This window comes from Nelumbo nucifera, chromosome 1 (genome assembly GCF_055504915.1).
Source record: "Nelumbo nucifera cultivar China Antique chromosome 1, China Antique-T2T, whole genome shotgun sequence".
In the NCBI taxonomy this organism is placed as follows: domain Eukaryota; kingdom Viridiplantae; phylum Streptophyta; class Magnoliopsida; order Proteales; family Nelumbonaceae; genus Nelumbo; species Nelumbo nucifera.
Window position 1 is genome coordinate 11,014,132 of NC_142649.1, and position 18,896 is coordinate 11,033,027.

At 41.0% G+C, this 18,896-nt stretch overlaps 1 protein-coding gene across 1 annotated transcript in view; it reads left to right on the plus strand.

The window, feature by feature from the left end:
• The window catches only part of GLYR1 (glyoxylate reductase 1), a 52,312-nt gene that overhangs the window by 18,042 nt on the left and 15,374 nt on the right, over positions 1-18,896 (plus strand). Inside the window, exon 5 of the mRNA XM_010279557.3 lies at positions 13,043-13,158. Within this exon, the coding sequence (XP_010277859.1) occupies positions 13,043-13,158 (116 nt within the window). The remainder of the gene's footprint in view (positions 1-13,042; positions 13,159-18,896) is intronic.

Here is an 18,896-nt window from a genome sequence, read left to right on the forward strand (position 1 = left end):
TGAGCTCGAGTTCGAATAACAAATCAAGCATCTGAGCTTACCTTGAGATTCATACTTGATTAGAATTGAACTTGAATTGAGCCTAATTCAACTTGAGCTTGTACTATTCAATTAGAGCTCTGTTTGATTGCAGCCCTACATACAAGGCCTTGAATGGAATTATTCAAATTGTGGAGTGGTATGAAGTGTTGTTCCAAAACTCAGACCAAGGAATCCACGTCACCCATTGGCGGGGCTTCTCACTGGTGAAGCACCTCGGATAAGTATCCAAGACATTGATTAAGTACCTCAGTTTTCCCATCTAATCGGGGATTATGGTTGAATGCTTGAGGCCTATACCTTGTAATTTCAAGTATTCCTTCCAAAAATTTCTTAAGAAAGCTGGGCCCCTGTTTGAAACAATGGCCCTAGGAGTTCCATGAAGCTTAGTAATGTCCCTTATTAATACTTCAGCCACTGTTGCTTCCATTAAACTTATGCTGCAAAAAGTATAGCACATGAAAGAGGTGATCGTGAAATCATTAGGTTGTGTTCATGACTGTGTCAGGCTGTTGGATAGAAGCTTGGTGGATCATTTTGTTATCTCTGGTTCAGATGTAGAGTGTTTAAGGATTGGGTAGTTGTGGAATGGCATCCAAGTTTGGCATTTCAGATAAGAAAGCTGAGTGTTGGCTTTTTTTCTCTTCACTTTTGGTAGTAAGGATGAAGCGAGAACAGAGTTAGGTTTGTGTTTGAGAACTAAGGATTGGGAGATGGAACCCTTTAGTAGGTGCAATCAGAGATGTAGGACCTTAAAATCTGGTTTGGTTTAACATTTTTGGAATCCCTCTTCATGTGTGGGATTTTCAAACATTTGAAGCCGTAGGAGATGCTTGTGTAAAATTCAGATTCATTGATCCAAGGATAGTTTCATGGTGGAATCTAGTTGCTGTGCACATCTTAGTGGAAGTAAAAGAGATTCACTTGGTTCCTTCTTCCTTGTCCCTGCATTTTATGGAGAGCTATCTGACCTAAGAGTTGTGGTGGAAGGATCTTATCCACTGAGGTGTGTTGAAAGCTTGGATTTGTGGAGGGAGGAGGGCTCTGAGAGGTGTCATCCTTCTGAGGAGAAGACCAGGAAGATGAAAGGTTAGCTTGATGAAGGAACGGAGGTTGAAGACAAAGGTAGTTCTAGAATTAAAGAATTTAACTTTAGTGGGGGTCGCTCGATGGTGAGAGGAGTAATTGAAGAGTGTAGAGTCCCAGAGTTTAGTGGAGGGAGTGGGGCCCATTCAAATGAAAGGGTGGGCTCTCTTGCTTTAATTGCTAAAAGTGCTGACGTGGTGTGCGTTCCAGTGGGTCACCTGGATTCTTGGTTATAGAAGAGGGAGGGATTGGATCTGAAGTTGAAGTTTGTTCAAAAATTGAAATGGTTAATTTAAGTTGGGCCACAAGGCCTGATGGAGGTTTGAGTGGGGACCATTTCTTGAGGAAGAGGTCTTCAGAGGTTAGGAGAAGGTGGCTGGGTAAGTTACAGCTTACAGGTAAACAAGAAGATTGGTTCCTCTTTTAAATGTCTAAAGGCCAAAAGGATTGGGATGTTGAACAGGTCTGGCTCATTTAAGCTGCAAAGAGAAGAGGTGGAGGGCTAGGTTTGGGTGGTTTGCAAATGTGATAGATCAAGAAGGAAAAAGATTGTTCAGTTTGATGGGGAGAAGTCTTCTGATCTTAAGAAGGCTTGAGTTGATGATGAAAAAGCTGAGGACTCTATGTCACCTGGTATTCAGATGGATGAAGTTTGGATGACTAAAGTTAGTGATCCTACATCATTCACAAATGTCTTTTCCAATTCAGAGGAGAAAGTAGGCATGAAGCTTGGGTTGGGGGGGAGTGAAGGAAGTTGGGAAGGTGGAAGAGAAGGGTGAGAATTTCGAAGTTGTTGGAGGGGTTGTAGAATGGGAGATAGTTGATGATGCTGGAGATAAGGGTGATCCCCAGGACGTGATTGCTCCTGATGAAAATTTCTCAGTTAAGGAAGTTGTGGTTGGTAGGCTGTTGACAGTTGTTTTGTGTACTCAGGTTTAGTACCACAAGGGTACTGTTGTAATTTCTCTCTTGTTTATATTGTACGACTGGGCCAGTATATAATAACTCTTACACTCGTCCCCTGTATAAGGGAGGGTTTTCAGTCCACTCGACTCTCCTCTCTTCTCTTGCTCTTGCTCAACATGGTATCAGAGCAAGTCGTCCAGGCCTGAAGGGTGGTGTCAAGCAAACCTCCTGCTGTTCAATGTCGTGCAGATGGTCTCTCCATCTCCCAGAGCTGCATCCCTCGAAATGCTAAGCTGTTGCATCCAATTCGACCCAGAAATTATAGTGACCTTTCATCTCCCAGAGCTGTCTCCATCGAACTCCTAATCTAGTGTACTCAGTTCGACCCAGAAGTTACAGAGTCTTTTCATCTTCCAGCCCAGAAGTTGTTCCTCTTGTCTGCTCGACTGTAGAGAGGCTATCATTTGAGGTTCGTAGAGGGAGCTCTGGTTTACAGAGAGACTATCATCTGAAATTAAAAGAGGTACTGGTCATCTTCTGTTCGACTGCCCTACTGATTGTCTGTTCAGCCGATTGATGGACTGTTGATTGACTGTATTCCTTAACAAAGTAATTGTATTCAGCTGTTTTCTTTTGGTATTATGGACTGTTGATGCCCTGAAGCTGATATTGTATTAATCTTATTGATTGACTGTTCGGCTACCCTGTTGATCTCATTGACTGGTTGGCTATCAGGCCTACTGATTAGGTCATTCAGACCTAGTGATGTACTGCAACTGCAGTGTTTCTTTTTGATTCCTACAAAATCGTAGGTCATACAAACCTGTTCTTGTACTGCAACAGTAGTGTTCAGACTTTGTTCTCAGTAAAACCGTAGGTCAGAAGGACCTGTTTCAGTACTGCAACAGCAGTGTTCAGTTTTTTGTTCTCAGTGAAACTGTAGGTCAGAAGGACCTGTTCCAGTACTGCAACAACAGTGTTCTGATTTTGCTCCCAGTGAAACCGGAGGTCAGAAGGACCTGTTTCTGCAATAGCCTTGTACGACAATACTCATTTGGTTGCTGTTTCGTTTTTATTCTGATATCATGGGCAGTGAAGATTCAGCCACATCTGGAGTTTCCTCAATGCTGAATGGAATGGGTGGGGGTGACCTATCCTTTCCTATGGCTGTTGTCCCTCTTGATGGTTTAAATTACCTAGAGTGGTCAAGAGGGATCAAATTATACATCACTGCAAGGGGGAAGATAGGCTATATTAATGGGAGGATAAAAGAACCATCCTCTGGGAGTGCTGAATATGATAGATGGAATCAGGAGAACAATATTGTTATGTCTTGGCTCTTGGTTTCCAGGCAACCTCAAATAAGGAAGAATTTCATGTGGGCTGAAACAGCAAATGAAATCTGGGAACAAGCAAAATCTACATATTCAGAATTGCGACACTATGCCAAAATTTATCAACTGCAGGCAGCATCGTCTACTTGTAGACAGGGGGAGAGGTGTTTATCAGTTTATTACTCTGACTTGACCTCTGTCTGGAAGGAGTTGGATCATTACCAGAGTGTGGATTGGAAGTGAGATGAGGATGCCAAAAAGTACAAGCAACTTGTCTCCCAACAAAGGGTGTTTGCATTCTTACATGGTCTGAATCCTATGTATGAATCTATCAGGGTTCAGATTCTCAGCTCTAAGGATCTCCCATCTGTTCGGGAAGTCTATGCTCTTGTACAATCTGAAGAAAGCAGAAGAAATTTGATGAACAACCCTGGTGGGGATGTTGTTGTGTTGGTAGCAAAAGGGGGTGTTTCTACTGGTGTGGGATCTTCTTCCAGGAAAGGAGATCTCCAAAAAAAAAATAGAAGATAAGGACAAATTGTGGTGCACTCATTGCCAGAAATCCCGACACACCAAAGATACCTGTTGGGATCTTCATGGGAAGCCAAAATGGGCTCAAGATCTGACTAAGAAGCAAGGTTCAGAGGTGAATAAGAGATCCGGACATCAAGGTACAAAGAAACATCACATGGCCAACATGGCTACTCGGGAGAATCAACCCCCCATTTCTACTGTGACTCAGACACATCTCACTGGACCTGACCCGATGGAGGATATTATGAATTCCTTCCGTGACCATTTAGAGCCTTATGGTAGAGCAACTCGTCAGATGGATGCTCCTCCCTCAACCTCATTTGCATCTACGTCAGGTAACCCTGCCACTGCTTTCCATGTTGCTTCTCACATCCCTGACTCTCCATGGATCATTGATTCTGGAGCGTCAAAACACATGACTGGTACATCCTCTTACTTTCAAACCTATCACCCTCTTTTTGGAAGAGACAAGGTGAGACTAGCCGATGGATCATACACTTCCATAGCTGGTCAAGGAACTCTCTCTCTTCTTCTTGGTCTTACCCTTTCTGATGTCCTTCACGTTCCAAAATTTCCCATTAATTTGTTCTCTGTTAGTAGTGTTACTAATTCCTTGAATTGCTCAGTGACTTTTTTCCCTTCTCATTGTGTGATTCAGGATCTGGCCTTGGGGAGGACGATTGGTAGGGGATGTATGGCTGATGGACTTTACATGCTGGAGAATAAGGCTGGTCTTCATGTTACAAAGTCTATGAGTCAGTCCTGTAAGAAGAAAGCCTATTTATGGCATTGTCGTCTTGGTCATTTGTCTTTTGAGTCTTTGAAAGTTGTATTCCCAGAACTGTTTAAGTCAATGTCTGTTTTTGATTTTTCTTGTCAAACGTGTCAGTTAAATAAACATTGTAGAACTCATTTTCTTCAAAGAAATAGTAAATCTGAATCTCCTTTTCACATTGTTCATTCTGATGTATGGGGCCCTGTTACTTTACCATCTGAGAGTGGCTACAAGTATTTCATTACCCTCATTGATGATTATTCTAGATATACTTGGGTATACCCGATGCGAACCAGGGAAGAAGTACCAAAAATCATTCAAGATTTCTAGTGGATGGTCTTCACTCAATTTCAAACTGAAATTCAAAATTTTCAATCAGACAATGCAAAAGAATTTTTTCAGTGACCTCACGGAGTTTTTTGCTTCGCGTGGTTCCCTTCACCGTAGCTCTTGTGTCCGCACGCCACAACAAAATGGTGTGGTCGAACGAAAGAACCGACATCTCCTTGAAGTGGCTCGGGGTTTACTACTTCATATGAATGTTCCCAAACGTTTTTGGCTTGAAGCTGTTCTTTGTTCCACTTACCTTATAAACCGTATGCCTTCTCGTCGGTTAGAGTACAAAGCCCCACATTAACTTCTCTTTCCTAAGGCTCCTCTTCTTTCTATTCCTCCTCGTGTCTTTGGTTGCCGGTGTTTTGTCCAAAATCTGTCTCCCACCCGTGGGAAATTGGATTGTCATGCTATCTCTTGCATATTTCTTGGTTACTCCTTCACTCAAAAGGGATACCATTGTTCTGATCCTATTTCTCGGAAATTCTATGTCGCCATGGATGTTTCTTTCTTTGAAGATGAGCCTTTCTTTCCTATTTCTCCTCAGGGGGAGTGTAGGCATGAGGAGAAACTGGTTCAGCTTCCCTCTCTCCCTAACTCTCCGCCTTTTCGTGTTTTTTCTCGTCGTCGCAAAGGCCAACCAAATTCAAGAGCTGTGGAGAATCCGGAAGTTGTACCTCCAGTGCCACCAGACTCCTCGGGGGAGGATCATACTCACTCAGGTATTTTGGCTCCCAATGATGTCCTTGAATCTATTGAAATTGATTCCTCTACTGCTAATCATCTTGACTGTCCTATTGCTCACAGGAAGGGTGTTAGATTGTGCACCACTAAACATCCCATTTCCAACTTTGTCTCCTATGAGAACATTTCATCATCATTCCGTGCTTTCCTTACCTCTATTGACAGTGTCCCTATCCCTAAGAATGTGACAGAAGCTCTTTCAGTTCTTGAATGGACAAATGCCATGAAGGAAGAAATTAATGCCCTTCACAAAAATGGCACATGGGAACTTGTTGATCTTCCTAAGGGAAATGTTCTAGTTGGATGTAAATGGGTATTCACAGTCAAGCATAAGGCTGATGGAACAGTGGAAAGGTATAAAGCTCGCTTAGTGGCAAAGGGATTTACTCAAGTGTATGGAGTTGATTATGCAGAAACTTTTGCCCCTGTTGCCAAGATGAACTCCATTAGAGTCATTTTCTCTCTTGCGGCTAATCTGGATTGGGATTTACACCAGCTTGACATCAAGAATGCATTCTTGAATGGTGACCTTGAAGAGGAAGTTTACATGATTCAACCTCCTGGTTTTCTGGCTCAAGGCAATGAACAGAAAGTGTGCAAGTTGAAGAAGTCCTTATACGGGCTGAAACAATCACCAAGAGCTTGGTTCAGTAGATTCCATGTGGCAGTTCAGCAGAAAGGATACAGGCAATGTCAATCAGATCACGCACTGTTTGTGAAAAGAGGAGAAGGTAAAATTGCTGCTCTAATTGTATATGTGGATGACATAATTGTTACTGGTGACTGGGAGGATGAAATTCAGAGGTTGAAGTTTTTTCTTGCCACTCAGTTTGAAGTGAAGGATCTAGGACCTGCTAGGTATTTCCTTGGAATTGAAGTCGCCCGATCAAAGAAGGGTATCTTCATTTCTCAAAGGAAATATGTCCTAGATTTACTTCAGGACACTGGGAAGATGGGGGTGATGCCAGTTGACTCTCCCATTGACCCCAACCATAAATTAGGTGACAGCCGTGGTGAACCTCTCAAGGATGTGAAACAGTTTCAGAGGCTTGTAGGGAGATTGTTATACCTTTCTATGACTTGCCCAGACATTGCATATGCTGTTGGTGTCCTCAGTCAGTTCATGCATGCTCCTAGCTCCTCTCATCTTAAAGCAGCAGAGAGAATCCTTCGATATCTAAAGAAGTATCCGGGTACTGGCTTGTTATTTCAAAAGCACAGACATTTGAAAGTTGAAGTTTATACAAACACAGATTGGGCTGGATCTCAAAGTGACAGAAAGTCTACCAGTGGCTACTGCACCTTTATAGGAGGGAACCTTGTTACATGGAGGAGTAAAAAGCAAAATGTGGTGGCTAGATCCAGTGCTGAAGCTGAATATCGTGCTATGGCCCACGAGGTTGCTGAAGGCATGTGGATAAAGAATTTGTTGGGTGAGTTGGGTTTCCCAGTGGCCAAACCTATAACTCTATTCTGTGATAACAAAGCAGCTATAAGCATTGCTGCCAATCCGGTGCTTCATGATAGAACAAAACACATCGAAGTTGACAAGCATTTTATCAGAGAGAGTTATCACTGGCGAAGTGTGTACTCCCTATGTCACTTCTGAGAATCAGCTTGTAGACATCTTTACAAAGGGTTTAAACCTTTCTAGACATCATGATCTTTGTGAAAAGTTGGGCATGATTGATATCTATGCTCCAACTTGAGGGGGAGTGTTGACAGTTGTTTTGTGTACTCAGGTTTAGTACCACAAGGGTACTGTTGTAATTTCTCTCTTGTTTATATTTTACGACTGGGCCAGTATAAATAATAACTCTTACATTCGCCCCCTGTATAAGGGAGGGTTTTCAGTCCACTCGACTCTCCTCTCTTCTCTCTTCTCCTCTCCTCTCTTCTCTTGCTCTTGCTCAACATAGGCTTTGGGTGGAGGTGGGATATTGGAAGGTTGAAGAAAAAGATGAGGTGGCATGTGAGTAGTTGGGTCTTAAGAAACCTCATAGCTCAAGTAAGCTACATTTAGTTCATGTGACAAAGGTGTTTTTGAGACTGAAACTTGGGGTTGTTGGGGCAGGTCCTACAAAAAGATATTAGAAGGTTTACAAGAGAAGAGGAGTGAAGAAAAATAGTCGAATTCATAGGTTGGGAGGAACATCAAGCACCACTCAGGTCAGGAACTAAAAGAGTTGGCTTGGCTCAAGAGGAAAATAAAATTGTCGATGGGAATGAGTTGGCTTTGAGAGTTGCTGATAGAAATTTAGAAAAGGTGGAAAGGAATGGGGCCATGTACCTTGAGAAAATTGTTGAAAGAGACGTTCAGGTGGGTAAAAGCCTTGGATTGTTTTTTTGGGGTGGCGAGGATTTTGCTAGAAAAGCATTTGAGGAGTTTGAAAGGAGTAAGAAGGAAATATGTAGTGGGGGAAGTAGGGTAAATCTGGAATGAAGATGATGATGGGCAGGAGGAGGTGTTTGAGGGGTAGGATTAGAGGCGGTTGATGTAATTTGGTTCTTTGGTTCAGAGGAGTTGGAGGTCTGTGGTTGTTTTCAGGTTGGGGGGTTTTAAGGGGTGGTGTCTTGGCTCAAGATGAGTCTGGCTTTTGTCTTTGGTTAGTTTTTGTATTTGTGTTCTGTTGTAGTGGTTTAGGTGTTGTCTTTATTCTCTCGGGTGATTTCTTATCATCTTTTTTATGTACTCTCCTTTTTATTTTTAATGAATCTTTTTCTGTTACCTTTCAAAAAGTGGAAGGGTGAGAAATGGCCATACTTTGTTATCCTGTCAACCACAACCATCATTATGGATTTACCATTTGAAGGAGGAAGACTGGTGATGAAGTCCATGGCGACTTCATCCAATACCTGTTTAGGTATTGGAAGAGACTGTAGGAGACCTGTCAGGGCTTGGGCCTCATATTTTTTCTGTTGGTAGGTCAAACAAGTGGATACAAGTAGCAGCTACTACTAGTCATCCATTGTGAAATAAGGTGCGATCTTGGACTGTATACCCTGGAGTGGAGGAATGTCATCCTGCCAACATGCTCTAATTTGGGGCATATCTGGATCTGCCTGGTCTTTGGCCTTAATTTGATCCAGTAGGGGATAGCTAGGCTGAAGGATCACCCAGAGGGCCAACTTTGTCTTGTGTGACAATGCATCAACAACCATATTTACTGGGCCAGGGTTGTATTCTATGATGTAATCATAACCCAGTAGTTTAGCAACCCAATGCTGCTGCTCTAGTATATGAATTCTTTGTTCCAGGAGGTGCTTCAAACTTTGTTGGTCAGTTGTTATTATGAATTGCTGACCTAGGTGATTGACTCTCCACTTTTGGACAGCGAGGACTATTGCCGTAAGTTCTTTCTTATACACCGATTTTGATTGGGCCTGGGTTGAGAGGCTCTTGCTAAAATAGGCCAAAGGCTGCCTGTCCTGCATTAACACATCCCCAATACCTATGCCTGAAGCACCACATTCAACTATGAACATCTTGGTAAAGTCTGATAATGCCAATGTTGGAGGAGTGGATACCACTTTTCAGTCTTTCAAAGGTCTGTTGGGCCTGTTCATTCCATTTGAATGAGTCTTTTCTCAAGACTTGTGTCAATGGAGTAGCAATTTCACTATACCCCTTTATGAATTTCCTGTTGTAACCTGTCAAACCTAAGAAATCCTTCAAACTTCTCATGGATTGAGGTTGTGGCCAATCTTGCACGCAAGAGGTCTTGTCCAGATCTACCATGGCCTTTCCCCCTGTAGTGATACAGTGGACCAGACCTGATATTCTTTATGTGTGGTCCCATAAGTTCAGTCTTTTTATTTCTTTTTTTTGTCTTTATGCTTGCTTTCTTGTACTGTTATAGGTAGCAGGGCATTTTTGTCCTTTTCACCTAATGTTAGGTAGCATTTAGTGATTTTCGCCCATTCCTCTCTTGCTCTTCCTCTATTCTCTTTTCTCTTAATTACCTCCTTTTCTCTTCTCTTCTTCTCTCTTCTTCTTCCTATTGATTTCTGTTTTCTTTTGTACCCAGAAGTTCTGCTAACAGCAGTAACTTCAAGTCCCCCAAAGACTATATGGATCAAGTAGTGGACCTGGGCTTTGCTGAAAGTACACTTAAGAAGCTTTTGCATGCGGTTCATACTTTTGTAGAACCTCCAACATAAGGGCCAGGTGCTGCAAATGGTCAGTCCAACAACTACTATAGACTGATATATCATAAAAAAATACAAGTGTAAACTTCTGGAGGTAATTAGGGCTTGGAAAGTTGATGGGGCATTTGTTAGCCCAAATGGCATGACAAAGGAATTCATTGTCCATTATGGGTCTGAAAAGCAGTCTTTGGGACATCATTTGGATGGACCTGTATATGATGGTGATCCGCCCTCAAGTCAAGCTTAGAGAAGACTGTAGCCTCCCTTAACTCATCCAAGAGTTCATTAATGATGGGAACTCGGAAACGGTCCTTCACAATATGTGGTTTGATGATGACCTATAATCTACAAAAAATCTCCAAGTCTCGTCCTTTTTACTAAGAAAACCTGGAGGAATAAGGGCTTGAACTGGGTTGTATAAACCCTTTTCCTAATAACTCCTTCACTATCTTTTTAAATTTTTAAGTTTTTGAACAGTAGATACTTGTAAGGCCTCACATAGGCTGGTTCAACACCTGGCATGATTGGTATCTGATGGTCATGGGATTGGGCTGGTGGCAAGCCACTAGGCTCTTTAAAGACCTTGTCCTATTGCTTCAATAATTGCTGGAGTGCTTGCTGGGCTTCCTCAGAAGATTTCATTCCATAATCAACAGAGAGGTGTGGTTCAGATGTTTACAGGCCCTATCACATCAAGATGGGCTGGTCTGGTAGCTGGCAGCACTTAATAAGAGAGTGAAAACTTGAAGGCCTACTTTCAGTAGGAGCATGGCCAGTCAAATGGAAAGAAATCCCTTCCATCGTGAAGTCCATGGTCATTATGTTCCAGTTGCACACCACCGGCATCAACAACTTCAACCAAACCACTGCACTCCTAAAACGACATTGACCCCACAGAACTCGGGGGGGGGGGGTAAAGGTCCACTAGGAAGGCATAACCCTGTATCTTGAGTTGTACGTCCCTACATAGGACATCACAAGCCAGCGGGTTTCCATCCTCAACATGCACCTTGAAAGAAGTGGGTTGTATCACCATCAACCTGTTCACGAGTCAGGCTCGGGCTGGACTTTCACTCTTCATTAACAGAATTTGCTCAAGCCCGAGGCCGAGCCTGGCCTGACCGTCGGGCCTACAACTTCGGTTCGAGCCCGACCTGGAGTCTCAGTAAGGAGGTGGACGGTGGTGGTCAGTAATGGTGAACACCAATATAAGTTCAAACTAGAATTCACAGTGCTTTGGACTTGTTTGAAAACATTTTGATTTGGTCTTCTATTACTTTGTTTTGTTAAATTATTAAACCTTTTATTCTCATTTCTTACTTTCTGTCATGCTGCTACTCTTGCTCATCAAGGAGACTACAAGATCTGGATGATATGGGTAAGGGCCATAGGTATAAAAATTGGATTGGTGGACATAGTTTACACTGGTGAGGCAGCACTATGGAGTGGTGCGGTGGTGGTGAGGCACCACTGAGGTGCCGTAGTGGTGATTTGTGAGTGGGTAGTCTACACTGGTGAAACAGGTTACATGGCTTTCACCTTATGTAGATCCACTTCAATCCAATCAACTCTCTCATCAATCGACATTACCTTAGTACTTGGCATTGGATTGACATTGCTCTGACACCAATTTATTGGGATCTGCCCAACACAGGTGCTCTTTCGATTGGTTATTCTTTAGCAACCAAAACAAGTGAGGTTCGGGTTTATATACCATTACCGTCCCCTTCTTTCCAGCCTCAGTTCTTGTACTTGTAGTAATGCCAATAGCATTGTTTTTTATCAGCAACAGACAGAAGACTTTTATTAATATGCAAAGCAAAAGTGTAGGTCAAAGTCAGAGGGTGGATATCCTCGGCTATCCATAATAGAAAAAACAGCAAACATTACAAAGCCAGAAATCTCCTTTAGATTAGTAACCCCCAAAACAAATTATCCCTTGTAGCCCCTTGTTTTGCCAAAATGCCAATAGCATTTTGGCTCAAATAATGTTGTTTTGTAGTATTTTGGTTCAAGTATTAAAAAAATATTGTTTTGAAGATTCATAGGTTTTACCAAAAAAATCATAGGAAAGTTTCTTTTGGCTGATTTTCCTTCAAGCTGTAGAGTTTTACACTGTTTTCAAAATATGAACCTTGTAGGAAGAGCAGTGCAAGAAGAGAAGAACAAGCAAAAGGAATAATGAAGTAGGTCCAAGACACAATTGGCTCTTTGATATTTATTTTGGACAGCATGGGAGTGATTGTTTGTCTTCCCTTCTATTCCTTGAGGGTATGAGGGGTGGTCATCATTTAATACAAAATCTCTTCAAGGTTACTGATCAAAAAGAGAAAAAAAAAAGAAAAAGCAGAATGCACAGAGTGTGCTTTTAATGCTAACTTGCAGACTGAAATTAACATCTGATGTAGGATAGGCTATGGTGATCCATAAGCTGTATAAAGAGAAATGCACAGGGTTGAAACTTCTGGGTTATTAGCTTTTAGTGCTGCCTTGCAGATTGAAATTAACATTTGGTATAAAACAACATGCTCATTTTTTGTAGGGATTTCTGTAGAACAAGTTAGACTCAGCAAATGCAGCATAACATGTAAAATTTTCAAATATGACTGTCGGAATGCAAGGGTGATAAATATTTGAGAGTCTAACTTGGGTCATCAACTAAGACCATTCATACATGGGTCTAGAAAAAGGTGATTTGTGGGGAGTAAAATAGAATACTATGTTGGATCCAGACCTATTTTCTTAGGTGTATATGGGTTAAATTGTACATGGGCACATATGCTGAACCTGCATTTGAAAAATACAAAGCTTTACTAATTTTAGAAAATCCAAAATTAATTTCAATGCTTTGCTTGAATTGTCATAAAACTCCTTAAGATTCTGTAATTGGTTTTTATTAAGCTCAGTTTAAAATTTAAGGCTGTTTAATTATTATCCGTTTAAGTAATCCTAGATGGATTTATATTAAACCTTTTTCTTTCAGTCTGTAATGTCATTTCTTACACTTTTGTTTCAGTAATCTGAGGTACTTCACTTTTTCTCGATCTTAATCATTGTCATTTCAATAATGGTATAGGCTACATGAACATCTGATCGTCTTTCTGTTATTTAACATATTTTTCTGACCTGTTTGCAAATGCAGCAATTGTATGATGAAGCAATCCCTGCTTTCAATGTCATGGGGAAGAAATCTTTCTTTTTGGGGCAAGTTGGAAATGGAGCAAAAATGAAACTTGTTGTCAACATGATAATGGGCAGGTAAACTGGAATTCACCCCACACAATAGAACTTTGAAATGGAAATACAATTTTAGTTTAACGAACAAAAGCCTATAGATGGACAGTTAATTGAAAGGTGAATATAGTGCCATGCCATTATCAAAAAAAAAAAAAAAGAACCATGTTTTTCCCAAGGAACTCTTGTGAGGTCACAAGAAGATGGGCAGCAACAACAAGAGAATCACCTATGCTTTTCTTTTCTTTTTATTTATTTTTGATTGGCAACAATCATAATTTATTTATTTTAAGAAAAGAATTGTGTACAAGAATACTAGAGTAGGAGCTGTTCCAAGCACCCAAACAAGTCCGAGGCTGACAGCTGACAGCTTGTACCTAGCCCTATTTCTTTAACATTCCACATTTTTATAGAGGGATGCAGTATAAAAGACTCTTTACACTCCTTGTCTAGCTAATGTGGTGGCTAGACTTTGTGCTGATCTTCATACCCAAGTAAACTTGATCCCTGTCATTTCTGCCTTTCTTCTCACTTTTTAATAAATTTTGATACTGTCAAGGTCCTAAACTGTTGCTCTAAACCAACTAATCACTACTATAGAATCTCTTTCCACCACAACATTCCTACGGTTAATAGAGTTCCCTGGTCTTAATCCTTGCAGAAATGCCAATAGTTCTGCTCTTATGAAATCCCAATGTACAATTGACCTCGAGAATAAAGTCATGAGATCTTAGTAGATTCTAAATATCCCCTTGATGTAGGACAGATGGGGGGTCCTACAACTTTCAGATTTGGTGGTGGGCTTTGTGAGGTAGAGAAGGTGATTTGGGTGATTAATGATGAAGAATAGAGATAGAGAAGCAAATAAATAGCTTGCTGTCCACCAAAGAATGAGCAATATATTAGAAAGAACCAAAGAATGAGAATAATTCTTGCTGCTATTTTGATAATAATGAGAAATTTTCATTAAAAAAAAAGAAAATGTTACATAATACACTGGTGAAGGGGTCTCACTCCAACCAACCCAAAGGAACAGAAAAAATCTATAATTTGATAACCTACAGAAACCAAAATTCACAAAAAAATATCCCAACATTTAACCCCAAATAATTCATCAAACTGCCCTAAAGATAATTTCTCTTGGCAATCAGGAAGCACGTATCAACAATCAACTTTCTTTGATTTGGTACATTCATGTTAGTTGCTTTAAGCATTTATTATGATACATGATTGGTTGATGGTTGTTTAACAGCCTTTAAGAGTGTCCTATTCATTTGGATTTCTATCTATGTATTTTTGAAAATATTTCCATAAGCTTAACTTCTCAAAATTTGAAATAACCCCCATTTGCTATGTGTCATATACCTTGTGGGGACACCTATTGGGAGGCTGTTTAAGTCAAATAACTACCCCTAGTCCCATGTACAAGAAAATGAGGAGGTTATTTTAACTTCTCATGTTTTAAAACACTGCCACATGGACAGGTGGCTGGGTCTATAAGAGGAACCATTAGAATGAGAGAGGGGATTTTTTAGAAAGGAGAGTGAAACCATTGAACAACACGAAGATAGAGAAAGTTGAAGGGGTAAACCCATTACAGAGACTGGGTATACATGAAGAGAGAACATGCAAAGTATCAGTATAAGAAGTGTAAAATACCTATACGATTCTAGGTTAAAAAAGAAGAAGAAGAAGAAGAAGAAGAAGAAGAAGAAGAAGAAGGGTTCGGCCAGACTGAGAAAATCAGTCCACCTCTAGCCGACCCACTTGTATTTATCTCAAATAATATAGTTACAAGAAAGACCATAAGTGATGGGACACATAACTTGAACTTAAACAAAATAGACATTTCACTCTCAAATAGATAAACCCAAATGACCAAAATACCCTTGATTTGTGTATTCTAACATTCCCCCTCAAGCTGGAGAGTATATGTCATATAGTCCCAACTTGTCACAAATATAATCTATTCTGCCTCGAGACAATCCCTTTGTAAAGAGATCTGCCCACTGATTTCCTGAGCTCACATGAGATGTGGTTATCACTCCACTTATCACTTTCTCTCTCACAAAGTGACTATCGACCTCAATATGCTTGATTCTCTCATGGAAGACTGGGTTGGAAGAGATGTGAACAGCAACTTGGTTATCACAGTATAGTCTCATAGGTTTGTCAACCGAGAACCCCATCTCTTGTAGCAAGTTCTTCAACCATACTAGTTCACATGTGGTATGAGCCATAGCTCTGTACTCAGCTTCTGCACTACTCCTTGCCACCACTGTTTGTTTCTTGCTCTTCCAAGTTACAAGATTGCCACCAAGGAAGGTACAATATCCTGTACCTCCACTTCGGTACAGGATATTGTACCTAAACTGTTTGTTTCTTGCTCTTTCAAGAGTCCCTTCACTTCGGTATAGCAAACCACGACCTGGAGCACCCTTCAGGTACCTAACAATCTTTAGAACTGCTTCCCAATGAGGAATCCGAGGATGTTGCATAAACTGACTCACCATACTCACAACAAATGATATATCTAGTCGGGTAATAGTCAGATAATTCAACTTTCCCACCAACCTCCTGTATCTTCCAGGATCATCAAACTCTTCACCTGCATCAACACTCAACTTGACATTAAGTTCCATAGGAGTCTCTGCTGGTTTAGCACCTAACAGTCATGTTTCTTCAAGTAGATCAAGAACATATTTTCTTTGACATAAGTTAATTTCATGCCTTGACCTAGCAACTTCTATTCCCAGAAAGTACTTCAGCTTACCCAAATCTTTCGTATTGAAGTGGTCCTGTAGGAATTTCTTCAACCTGTCAATCCCGTTACTGTCACTCCCAGTTATGGCAATATCATCCACATACACCACTAGTTGTATTGTCTTGTCCGGAGTACAATTTCTTAGCATAATCCCAAATTTCTTTAGCTGTATTTAGGAACATAAAGTTCACACTAATTTTTGGTTCCATGCTATTCCACAGCCATGTCATTATTTGTGCATCTTCCTGTTGCCAGTCACTAAACCCCCGAGAATCAGAGGAGGGTTTCCCCTCTTTCACATGTTTTACCTTTTTCTTGGCCTTTAAAAACACCTCAACAGATTTTGCCCATGGCACATAATTCTCACCATTCAACTTAATAGATGTCATTTGAACATTTAGGTAATCTGGAGAAATCATGACGCCTGTTTTATTGTCATTCCCATCTCCAAACGATGCCATCTTAACTAATTCACCTTCAAATATTCAGCACAACTTACGCACTTCCACAAAGCTTATCTCACTTTCAGCACCACCAACTTCTTCAAATACACATTGCACATCAAATACAAAAGCTAAAATCACTTAGTCATTAAATCAAACACCTGTACTGCACACTGCAGAACCATTCACACACCAAATACAAGGGCTGAATTCACTCTGTCATTAAATCAAACACCTGTACTGCACACTGCAGAACCATTTACACACTAGATACAAGGGTTCACTTTCAACTATTCAGAATCATCCACACACCATTCAACACAGTACAACTACCACCACACCACTGCTGTCGTGAACTTCAGCAGTCGAAACACCCTACTTTCAGCACACATATGAGGTAAAAACAGAGGAGAACAAGGCTGATGTGCATACTAGTCACTCCAAACCTCAACAAAAAAAAAAAAATATTTTGAACCAAAACACAACACTTACAGTCCACTATTTGGGCAAAAAACAGAACTGTTCATACCTGTCCATAAACAGCTCTCTTCGTATCACAGAATAGAGGGCATCTAGTACACAACCTCAGCGACCACCACCACAGTAACTGGAGGCATACTCACCTCCAAAACCACAAAACGACTACTCCTTTTGGGCCCCTTGTCGAGCTTCCACTTAGGCTAGCAGAAAATCGAAGAAGGCTGAAATGGTTGGCGGCGAATCCAGGAAGAAGACAGACAGTAAGGAAAGAAAAAAAAAAAGAAAAGAGAACTAGGTTTTATGGCTCTGATACCATGTAAAATACCTATACGATTCTAGGTTAAAGTAGAGAAGAAGAAGAGAAAGAAGAAGAAGAGAAGAAGAAGAAGAAGGAGAAGAAGGGTTCGGCCAGACTGAGAAAATCAGTCCACCTCTAGCCGACCCACTTGTATTTATCTCAAATAATATAGTTACAAGAAAGACCATATTGTCCCTCATAAGTGATGGGACACATAACTTAAACTTAAACAAAATAGACCTTTCACTCTCAAATAGATAAACCCAAATGACCAAAATACCCTTGATTTGTTTATTCTAACAAGAAGTAATTACAAAAAAGAGAGAGTCAGTTGAATGATTTGAAGCTGCTTGTCACGAACCTAGTCTCTTCTAGCGTCTCATGCGGCACTTGGGCAGCAGTCTGTCGCTCCACAAGTCAGCCTTCCCTGCTTAGAGCACTCTCCTGGCTCCTAGGACCAAGTAGCTTACCAACTCGTCCCTCACACTGAGGCACACACTTAGGCAGCAAAGCACAAAGCACACAAGGAAAGAGAGAGATGGAGAACTCAAAGAACTCTTTGTATTACTCAAGAGAGGGATACAATGCTTGATTGCTTGCTTGCTTCTTGCTTCTTTGCTTCCTTATTTGATGCAAATGGGGGAGGGGGCCCCCTTCTATTGGCACCTCCACCTCCTTAAAGGATTTTTCTAGAACTATGTACACTTAGCATCATCTAGAAGTATCTCTAGAACATTCTACCTTCTACATTCTTCTAGGGGATGCCTTCTCCCTAAGATACAAGAACACTCTAGAGGAAGTCTAGATTGCTCCCAACCCCTCTAGGTTGTTCCACACAAACCTAGATTGTTCCACAAGGTTCTAGAGAGTTCCACCAACATCTAGACCCTTCTAGACACATGGAGAACACTCCAGAACACCCTAGAACATTCCAGAACACCCCAGAAGCATGCAGCATTGGCTAGCCAAGCACCCCATTGTGTCACTCCATGACATGTTGCCCAATAGAAGATTTTAGCTGACACATTGTGTATGACTTCATCAATTTGAGAGGATTTTCTTTCAAAAATTCTGCTGTTCCTCTCCATCTGAATAGATCAAATCACAGCAGCAGGGATCACGCCCCCAATGATTTTACCATTAATTGAAAGGTCATCAATGTGTTATCCATTTAAGATGTCAAGAATGGTGCTAGGGATACCCAGTTTAGGTGCAGATTGGCCAGCATATGATTCCAATAAGCCTGCTCACTGAGCAGTGTAAGAAAAGATGGCTTGCTGTTTCCTGATCAGAATTGCACAAGGGGGCAGTTGGGAAAGGTGACAGGAATACCCCTCCTAATCAGCTTGTCTTTGGTAAGATATTTACCCAAGGCTGCTGTCCATATCAAAAATGCCACTTTTGAAGGGACTTTTCTTGGCCAAATAACCTTTTATGTGAAGAAGGGGATGCCAAAACTAAGGCTCTGAGGCCCGGTTACCACACCAAATATCTAATCAAAACCTTAAATGGGTGCCACTACCCAGTTTATTTGCAATTCCTTCATGGAAATTAGCTTGAGTTTCTGAATGCCCTTCCAAACAGTTATGTTGGTGGTGCGGGTGGATTGGCTTGCGTTCCAACTTCCAAGTTCCAACCACCACTAGACAGACCATACTTGCTACCTGTAGTGGGAATGGGCCTTAGTTTCTTTATTTTTCTTTAAGTTATGTTTATAATTTGTGTTAGTAGGTAGTGGGCCTGTTTTTTTTTTTTGTTTTGTATTATTGTCTTTAGA